At 41.0% G+C, this 10,363-nt stretch overlaps 1 protein-coding gene across 1 annotated transcript in view; it reads right to left on the reverse strand.

Annotated features, from left to right (window-relative positions):
• Positions 1 to 1,009: 1,009 nt before the first annotated feature.
• Positions 1,010 to 10,363, reverse strand: part of mrc1a (mannose receptor, C type 1a) — a 26,203-nt gene continuing 16,849 nt past the window's right edge. The window contains exons 23-32 of the mRNA XM_030779158.1: positions 9,828 to 9,990; positions 9,357 to 9,369; positions 4,854 to 4,956; positions 3,758 to 3,990; positions 3,112 to 3,277; positions 2,761 to 2,913; positions 2,223 to 2,339; positions 1,796 to 1,957; positions 1,454 to 1,486; positions 1,010 to 1,248 (exon numbers count right to left, since the gene is read on the reverse strand). Of these exons, the coding sequence (XP_030635018.1) occupies positions 1,010 to 1,248; positions 1,454 to 1,486; positions 1,796 to 1,957; positions 2,223 to 2,339; positions 2,761 to 2,913; positions 3,112 to 3,277; positions 3,758 to 3,990; positions 4,854 to 4,956; positions 9,357 to 9,369; positions 9,828 to 9,990 (1,382 nt within the window). The remainder of the gene's footprint in view (positions 1,249 to 1,453; positions 1,487 to 1,795; positions 1,958 to 2,222; positions 2,340 to 2,760; positions 2,914 to 3,111; positions 3,278 to 3,757; positions 3,991 to 4,853; positions 4,957 to 9,356; positions 9,370 to 9,827; positions 9,991 to 10,363) is intronic.

A 10,363-nucleotide genomic window follows, 5' to 3' on the forward strand; every position in this document is an offset into this window, starting at 1 on the left:
TATCCATCTCTCTCTCTCTTTCTCTCCCTGTGTATGTATGTATGTATGTATGTGTGTGTGTGTGTGTGTGTGTGTGTGTGTGTGTGTGTGTGTGTGATCATGGTCCAGAGTGAGTGAAACCTCTGTGACATGGGAAATCCAATCCAATCCAAAATGTCCTTATGTGAATTCAACAACCCCTCTTACACCTGTTCTTCTGAACGACAGGTCAGTGCTCTTGATGCTTCATTTCATTACAGCACATATAGTTTTACATTTTAGAAAGACAGAGAGAGAGATATAAAAAACAAACCTGTTTATAAAAACAAGTAAATATTACCTACATTACATAATGCCAAAAAAAAAAATAATCTATTAGAGTGGCTCTGTGCTTGTCTCTGAGTAGACTGTTAGATCAGTGGTGAGACAGAGTCTTTCTTTGGCTTGGGATTGTGTCATATGTAATGTTATATGTACTAGGGTCAAAGGTCAGAGGTCAACAAGTTTCCAGACATTTTAAACAAGTTTCCAGACATTTTATTTTTCTCGTCGTTCTGTATCATTTATTTACAATGCAGACGTCATTAATTGTCAAACTGTGACGACAAAAATACTCTCAAATGGGTTTGGCCTCTAGTTATCAGTAAACATAATAAACAATTTATAAACACCTTTGCTCTTTACCTTTTTCTCTCTTTCTTTTTTTTTTTTTTTTGGTGAGAGGAGACAAAAAAAACCCAAACTAACCAAACGAACAAAAACAAAAACTCTGTAAAAAATACAGAATAAATTCTAAGCATGGGTAAAATTCCAAATTGGATAAGTCTTTAAAGGAAAGTGAAACTATCTAAAATGACCTTGTATCCATGGACCAGTGTGTGAATGGCGTACATTAGTTTGTGCATCTGTGCGCACAATGAGCATGTGTATCCAGTGTAATTAAGCAAAACATGAGCCCCTGATCCCTCATAGTATCACAATCACTAACGCTCTGTGAAATACTGTGTGTGTGTGTGTGTGTGCGTGTGTGTTATGCATGTTCATTTTGCTCGATGTTGGCGACCAGCCCTTTGGTGTCGACGGTGGTGGTAGATCTAGTCGGGTCAGAGCTGAAGTACAGGGTGTTGTCGAACGTGCACTCTCCTTCCACGGGTTTGGGCGCTCGCTTAAACTGCAAAAACACCGCCAACCCCACCACGGCAACAATCACCAAGACAACGCCTATACCGATGCCAGCGTAACTATGGGGCTCCTGTTTCAACGCAGCAACTGCGGTGAAGAGAATGAAAATGATGAAGATGAAAACAATCTTATTATCATTTTTTTTAATAGCTGATATTGAATTGTTATAGACAGGTTAGTATTCTTTCGGATAATAATCCCTCCGGGAAAAAAGGAAACAAATTTCAATTGTTTGCTTTTATAGTGTTAATCATTTTGGCTATGAAAATCTAACAAGATTTGAACAACTTACTTATTTCTGTAGCCTTCGGTGTTGGAGGTACCACTAAAGGAAAAAGCACACAGAAATATATATGTAAGAAAATAAACTACCATGTTTTCTTCTTGATTTCGGTGCATCAAACAGAATTAATCTCAGTTCGATTTTGTCAACAGTGACGAAAGCTAGCTCCAGAGCTACAAACTTTATCACAAGCTGGTGGAGTGTTTTGTATGAGGTTGGAAACAAATGGACAGGAGACATGTATATTCATAACAAACATCAAAGAGGAACAGCAAGAAGAAGAATAAGAAGAAGAAGAAGAAGAAGAAGAAGAAGAAAGGAAGAGTAAATCATTTGTTCCGCCTGACTGACCTTTGGCTATCTTGCAGATGTAGGACTTGTAAGAGTTGCAGTGGGTATTTCTCCACAAGCCCGATTCTGTTAAGGCCTCAACACAATCACCAGAGGAACTGGGAGCTCGTGATTTCCAGTTAGTGTAGTCCACCACTGAGTTATCAATCCACAGCCAATCTCCTGAGAGACAAATGCAACACACACACACACTTTTTGTAAGAGCAAGAGATTTTAAAATGATGAGAAAACGGTTTTCTCAGCTGACAAAGTGATGTCACTGTCCTCATGATATACTCTGCTGAGATGTTTCATATCCACCTTGTCCCTATGGAAACGGTAATGTGTACCTAGCTTGTTCCTTGCTGATACCATTTTATTTCTGATTTATCCAGAAGGGGGCAGTCATTTTGTGTCTGTTTCTGTCAGGTGCCAGTGGGTGTCTGACCTGCGTAATTGCGATGCATTCCTATCCAGAACGACCTGGTTCCATCCTGCAGGATCTCCAGGTTCTTTTGGATGAAACCGGATTCGAGCGGGTCCTCAACGCTCACCAGTGATGCACCTGGATCAGAACCGGATCAGTAACCAACAAATTGACCAACCACATTGAGGGTACTTTACTATAGTGGTTTTTCAGCTCCAGTCATGGAGACCAACAAGACAGCACCTGTGACAATTCTACAGTATCCTCACCTTTGCACACTTGATTAAACTTCTCTACTGTTTACTGAGTGCTTAGTTTCTCCCACTTATCAGGTATCAACTAAAACAAGCAGTTTAGAGGAATACTATTTTACTATCATTTTAAGGGACGGGGACAGTACACAATATGTGTACACTGAAAATGTATCTATACATACTGCCCAGTCCACTGTGGTCTTACACTTATCAATGACACAGAGCTAAACAGATAGACTGTTATACCTGTCATCACACAGTTATTGGCTGAGCTATATAGACCTATAACAGATAGATGGGCATACCCATTCTCATGCACTCCACGGTGGCGTGCGCCCAATTTTCCGTCGACGAAGCGATAAAGGCGTAGCAATGTCCTCTGAAGGGGATCCAGGTTTTACGCTTTTTGGGTTCAGGGCAGTTTCCTGGATGCTGGGGGGGTTCAGTTGGAGCAATATCTGTTGGAGAAGGGGGGGTTAAAAGACAGACGAGACATATTCGTGTGACTGTAATTTATGTACGTAACACTGTGTAGACGAATAAGACTGTAATTTATGTACGTAACACTGTGTAGACGAATAAGACTGTAATTTATGTACGTAAGGCTGTGTAGACGAATAAGACTGTAGTGTGTGTGAGTGTACGTATGTGTTTACTTGGGGAGCGTTTGCAGAGAGAGTAGTAGGTGCTGCTGCATTCGCCTGTTTTCCAGACGCCGCCCGTGTCAATGTACACACAAGCCAAGTTTTTCTTCGGTTCCCCTGTCGCCCAGTTACTGTAAAGCAGAGACCAGTTGTCCACCCAGCGGTACCAGCCTCCTGTCTGAAAACAGCCAATTAGGACAGATCAAAGGCTGAACTAACAACTCAATTTAATTTCAGCTTTTCGGTGAAATGGTATTAACTCTGTGAGAGTAGTGGTTTTTTTTGTTTTGTGTGAGAAACAAAAATCAAAACAGGCTTAATTCCCAAAAAGTTTGAGAATGCGTTCCCATATTTCTTTTCTTTTGTGTTTAATTTTGGGTTACCTAGTCCCTGTTAAAGCCAATCCAGACTGGCTCTTTGTGTTTAATTTTGGGTTACCTATTTCTAGTGAAGGCCAATCCAGATTGGTTCTGTGTGTTTAATTTTGGATTGCCTGGTTCCAGTGAAGGCCAATCCAGATTGGCTCTTTGAGTTTAAATTTGGATTACCTGGTTGCTATTAATGCCAATCCAGATTGGCTCTTAGTGTTTAATTTTGGGTTACCTGGTCTCTGTTAAAGCCAATTCAGACTGGCTCTTAGTGTTTGATTTTGGGTTACCTGGTTGCTGTTAAGGCCAATCCAGACTGGCTCTTTGACTGCGCCCATCCTTAGCAAAGTGAAAGCCTGGCTGATGGAATCCCGTATGCTGGCTAAATCTGCATCATCCGCCTTGCATTGCCTCCTGGCCTCATCCCAGGTCATGCGCTCCAACTGAAGCTTGTACGAATCATTTCCCAGCATGAAGAACATCCCTGGTGACGCTGTCGTCGGCGGAGGCAAAATCTGGGAGTCTAGGGAAACGAGACCATAGTACGCCACTCAAGTTCTTCAGCGCACAAAAGATCTCCGGTCAGGTTTTCAGTCAATGGCTAACCTGGCTATGAATTAGCAAAGTCTCTCTAAATCTTCCTCTAAGGAGGTAGCCATCTCAAAGGTCTGTTCCACCCGCGCTGTACAGGATACAGTTTGAATTATTATACCATCCTCAAACCTTCGACTAGCTATTGTGACTGTGCAGAGAGAAAACTGAGAGCCGTGTTGTAACTTGGTTTGTTGGTTTTTCAGTAGCTGTGCTTGGACGTATTATAGTGAAGTAAAAATATCAGAGATTAAAGAACCGATTTACTTGGGTTCGGTGCTATAATGAAGTCTCCCCCCTCAAAACGGGGTCCTAACTGCCAACCTCGGGTTACGGTCTCAGATGTCTGAGCAAGTGAGCCAATGGCTAAAAGCCACTGCCAAAAAACTATGGGATGTTGTTTGGGGAGCATTTACCTACATCACTGCCCCTTGACCTGCTCATCTTCATTACTTGTCCCTCTAAACTTCACCCCTAATCTGTGATTAGGGCATCAATGTAACAGATTTACATCACTGACCTGGGCACTGAGAGTTAAATACTCTATCAAGAGAGCTAAATGCTAAAACGTTTTTTTTTTTTGACGTTTTTTTTTTTTTTTTGAGTAAAGGATGGTATCCCAGGAAGCCGTCCTTTTGCTGGCTCATCTGCACTAGACAGTAGCTTTGCTTTAGCTGATCTTGTGCAAACATAATGGGATATGGCTTGTTGACACTATTGGTGTTGCCAGGGTGACAGTTATATTGGATCGTGTTGGCATTCTGTCACTTAACGATTTTTTTATTTCTCTCTCACCGATATTCCTTTTGCAGATGAAAGCTGCGGACCTTCCACAGGATTCCACCTTCCAGTGGCCGGTGATCCGTTCCGGATTCCTCACCATGATGACGCAGTCATACTTTGACACAAAAAAAAACCAGTTTGACATTGACATTGTAATTACCAAGTCAACCAAAATATGGTCACCGCTAAATTCATTCATTAAAATAAAATATATCAGCTGACAAAGGAGACCGCCACTGCTTGAATGTATGTAACAGATGTGTGTCACAGACAAGTAACGAGCGGGCAAAGAAAATAAGTCTGTGCTTTATGCTTACATATTTAAGAACATGCACAGGCAAACAGACGGAGAGAAAAAAGACAAACAGTGGTATTATTCAAAACGAAAAGCCGAGGGGCTGAAGGGCATAAAAATGAAATATGGAAGATAACTGTTTAAAAAGTCACTGACTACCTTTACCCACATGCCTCTTTTTAGGGTTGTACAAAACCAATAACAGGTGTATGCTATTTGAAATTTACCAAAGATTGGGAATCCTGTCGGATTCAGATATTATTGCTGTATGTCCCAATGGTAGTATCCATGGTTCATATTCTTTGCACCAATTTTCTCGAAAAACAAATTTTGTTGATAGCTTGTTTGAGGTTAAAAACGCAGCAGCTGATTTCTTCTGAACTATGATACAGCTAGATGGAGTTTTTAAATGAAGTTGTGCGCTAGGGTGACCATATCTTGGTTTTCAAAAAAGAGGAGGAAGGGGGGGGGGTGCATTCCCCTCCTAACTTACGGGGAAATTTAAGTGCATTTCATTTTTGGTTCCTGTCGTTGTGCATGTAAGACTGATGGTTGACAATGCAATGTGAAACTGCATCTGTACTTAACTGCGGCAAACCATAGCCAGCTAGCATAACAGTGGCAAGATGACCTTATTTCTTTTCATTCAAGTTTTGGTGATGTTACGGCTTTCTTAAGGTCTCTTGGCTGTTGCTGTGGTGTTAATGGTAATGAATGAGATGCAGTTTAATCAATGTTTACGGCATGATAGTGGATATGACTGTCCATTGGTGGCGTGTGAGGGGGCGGGACCTAAAGAAAAAGGTCAAAGCAATGCAAATGCACACACAATGAATGGCGACTGTGGAAAGCAAAAGCCAAATCCCGGACATTTTTGGCGATTTAGAAATCCTGGCCAGACGCATTTTTTGGGTCCGAAAAAGAGGACACGTCTGGGAAAAAGAGGATGTATGGCCACCCTATGTGTGCAGTAACGAGAATCACTTTAATAAGCTTTTAAAAGCCTTCTAGGGCTTGCAAAACAAGTCAAAGAGTCAGACGTTTTGGGAAAAAAAGAAAAACAAAAAAGCCCATGATGTCACATAGACGTAACAAGACAGACTTTTGACAACTAGCTTTGATGGCTCATCTTGATACTGGTGCATGCTTTCAGAGAACGGTTTTCACAACGAAAGCAAACAGACAAGACATGGTATGGGACAGACATTTATATCAGGGTTGACGTTTCAACAAACTATGAATATGGCCACAAAATATGCTGAGCAAGCAGGGAACCATACCTTGTCAGACGTCATTTCATAGTCCCAACTCCAGCTGTATGGCTAGAATCAAATGGGGGGAGGAAAGGCAAGACCAATGGGATCAGCACAATTAGTGGTGCAACGAATGGTCCTTTGCATTCCTTGGACACCGAAAAATGAATTTATCAGGCTCTAGAAATAATGCGCTGGTTGGAAATTTATTTTGTTAAAAGATAAGTCCAACCCCAAATCATTTCTTGTTCCCTCTTGAGGTGTTGGAAAAAGATTACTGTTTACCACAGCGATAAGCAGTTCCAAATGAATCATGTGCTTTAACTGCTGAAGGCAATATATTAATAGGCTTTAATAGAAAGTATGAATCCATGACCAAATAGCTTTTTATTCTAGGTAGTTGGCTTTCCATTAATGTAGCTGGCGTTTCTTTGATTTCAGGTATTTTTAGGTCCCTGGGGTATAATTTCAGGATAAGAAAAAAAGTTTTTTTTATCAGGCCTATTCCGGTTGATTTAGGCTTTACACAGCCCACTTGTAACTTCTCAGAGCCAAGACATGTCAAAGGCCCTGCTAATGGAGTTGATGTAGCTATCAATAGTATGGCAGATGATCTCAGATAGCCTAAATGCAGAGATGTTCTATGAGATGCTCTCAAAAGAGCAGTCAAAGATCAAGCCCTTTGACATCCCAAAGAGAAGGACTGCAGATAAAAACACCTTTCTACCAAGACAGCTAGAAACAGTGCATGGGACAATGAGGATCTTTAAGATACTTTCTTTTTTTCTTCTTTTTTTTTTTTCATCTTAATTAGTCTACAAGGCTTGGGCACGTGGAAAACATTGCTTATTTAAGCAATTCTTGGTTAAGAACTATTAATTCAAAGTAATTACAGGGAATGTTGTATTATTTCTGGAGGATGCTAAGCTATCTGCTGAGCTCTTGCAGAGTCCTCCTGTTATGACCCACAGACTGCGGTGGTAAACGAAGAGGTACTGGCTTAGAAAAGGCAAACAATCATGGAGGTGGAGCAGCACTGACAACTCCAGAAACCACAAACTGTTTCATAGAAGAGTGGGGTGCAGTCTGTTATGATAGCCTCCGTGTGGACCACAAAAAAGTTTTTTCTAAAGTTGCACTTCAGACAGTGACAATGGCGGACGACCTGAGTGAGGCGAGCAACATTGATGCCGCCACATCTCATTGGTCACGGGTCTTGAAAACAATGGCATCATCTAAAACACGCTAACGTTGCGCCCAGCTCTAAAGGGAGAAGCACGGAAACGTCGCGCCCGCTCTTAAACGGATATACACACAAATGTTGCATCCGACCTTCATGGGTTAAGACACTTCTGTGCAATATGATGCTTGTCATGTCACACTGTCTATTGCCAGAGTAACAACTGACGGAGGGCGGCAAATATCTGCAAGACTAAACTTTTGTTTCTCAGCTCTCATATAGAAAAGCTAAATGATGCTTTACATGGTATTTCTGTTCATGTATGAACAGAACATGAGTAGCCATGATGAGACCTGATTTCATATGGTCTGTGTAGTGGATAAATGCACCTCTCTAGAACACCAACACCATGTCTGTTGCGGATATCCCTGGACGAAAACTTCTCCTCCAAGTGTGTAACATTAGCATGTGGTACTTTGTCTCTAGCATGATAAGACGCATTGTCTGGATTCCGACGAAGCGCGTGCAAGTCTCGCTAATGACAGATTGACTCGAACGGATGTGTTTATGTGTTTGAGTATCGGTGGTAACTTCACTGATAACAGAAGCGCAATGGTTCTGGTGTCTTCATTAAACATCCCGCGTTAACGAAATTTATGTAAGATGATGTGCACATGAAGGGAAAAATTCGATGGTTGGCGCATTAGGATAAACAACCAACTTGACTACATTTGCCTTCACAAAGGGTGCCTGCCATATTAGAGGAACATTCAAGAAAGACTTGGGGCATTTCATATGAGGAAAAAACAACAAGAGACTAGTCCGAAAATCATTATCCTAAATAACTTGTAAACTTGATAGCAAATCAGTGATGACGTTCAGTTTACTTCATAATTCTTGTTGTTTACACCCAGGTATTGTGACGCCGAGGGACGGGGATGTGTTAGTGTATTCATGAGAAAAAATTATGTTTGAGGTACATGTAAGTGGGTATTAGACCAGCATGCAACATGGTTAATGACCAATGGGTTTCAATCAGGTATTTTGGTTATCCTGCCCTGGCTAACTGGTACCATGCTAACCTTAGAGTATATCCTAACATATTCACCAGCGAGTATATGGTATATAATACGAGCCACCGAGAGGTTGGGAAATCAGGCTTGTGACCGAAGGGTCACTGGTTTAATTCCCAGGACCAGCAGGTAAACTTCCACAGCTGAGGTGTCCTTCAGCAAGGCACCTAACCCCCCAGGTGTGCTGCCCACTGCTCCTGTGCCTCATGTGTGTGTGTGTTCACTACTGGTGTGTAAAGATGGGTTAAATGCAGAGGATAAATTCACTGCTCCCTGTTCACAGTGTGTGTGTGTGTGCAATCATGGGATTCTATTTTATTGTAATATATTGTATTGTTTTTATATTCTCTTTATAAGCTCTTTAGCTTAGAAGATGTAGCATGTATCCCTTGCTAACTTAAAGATCAAATAAACATAGAGACACTTATATAAACTTCCTATTGTCAGAGATATGACGCCCTTACGTATTGATCATTAGAAGGGTTTAAAAAATGTTCAATGTACTTGTTAAAGAGGTACAGTGTGCCATCGAGAACATATTTTTCTCAGATAGCTTTACAAAATTTTACTGTATATGTAGAGGAAAAAGGTACATAGAACAGATGGCAACTGTAGCAGGTCTTCCTTAAAATCAGAAGAAGCAAACATGCGGATGTTTCTTGCCAGAAGTCTAGAATAAGGTGGTTGATATGGCTTGACCATTTGTATCCAAACAGATCTCTCTGTGCTGGAGTGTACAGGGGTTTCTTCTAAATTTGATGTAGCTTAGTTTGAGATGATCTCACTGCTCACCGTTCACAGTGTGGGTGTGCGATCACAGAGATTTACATTTTACATGATTTACATTTCATTTATCATACATCATATTTGTGCAATTGTTTTTTTTCCATTACTCGAAGCTTTCTTGAGGGGCACTAAATGTTTCTAAATCTACATTTTTGTCAATGCGACAAAAACTAGAGAAAACCAGGAAATAATGCGCTGACCTGCCTCAAGCGTGTTTTCAGCACTTATTTATCATGATCATTCTCAGACTGTAGGAATCAGTCGTGACAGTAGGCAATAGTTATTGGGGTATCTTGCTAAAATAATTATCATTATCTTTTTTTTTTTTTTGTTGGTATCGTAACATGTGCTAAAGATGTTAACAGATCGTGAAAATAACTTACATCCATTGAATCAAACAAGGAGGTTCGATCGTGTGGCAGAGACACAGGGTGACCCTTGGCCCAGTTGGTGAAGCCGACGCCCTTCCCATCAGTCCACAGAAAACGCATTTCCCAGTTGACATCATTTAGACCGATCCACAGGTCGTCTTTGAAAGTCAGCATTTTACTAATCAGGAACGCTATGAATGAAGAGGGTGGGGTGGGGGGGGCAGACATAGATGGAAGAAGAGAGAGATATAAAGTTGCCAGGAATCTGTGAAGCTGTCTGATCCTCGCTCTGAAGCACCAGATGATATTTATGACGCGAGATTTGTATAAAGTGAGATGATTGTTTGGTGAATGGACACTTACTTCAGAGAGTCTGTTTTTCAGTTAAGTTTGGTTCAGTTAAACGTCAGTTTTGTGAAACTGGGTAGTTTAGTTTAGCTGTGTGTTAAACTGACAGCTTGGTTTAAGATAATTAAATTTAGCTTGGTACTGAACAAGGGCTGTAGTTTAATTGGTCATTTGGTTTGAGGCAGTTCATCTTAACTTTGTACTAACCTGGGATCT

This window comes from Chanos chanos, chromosome 7 (genome assembly GCF_902362185.1).
Source record: "Chanos chanos chromosome 7, fChaCha1.1, whole genome shotgun sequence".
Taxonomy (NCBI): Eukaryota; Metazoa; Chordata; class Actinopteri; order Gonorynchiformes; family Chanidae; genus Chanos; species Chanos chanos.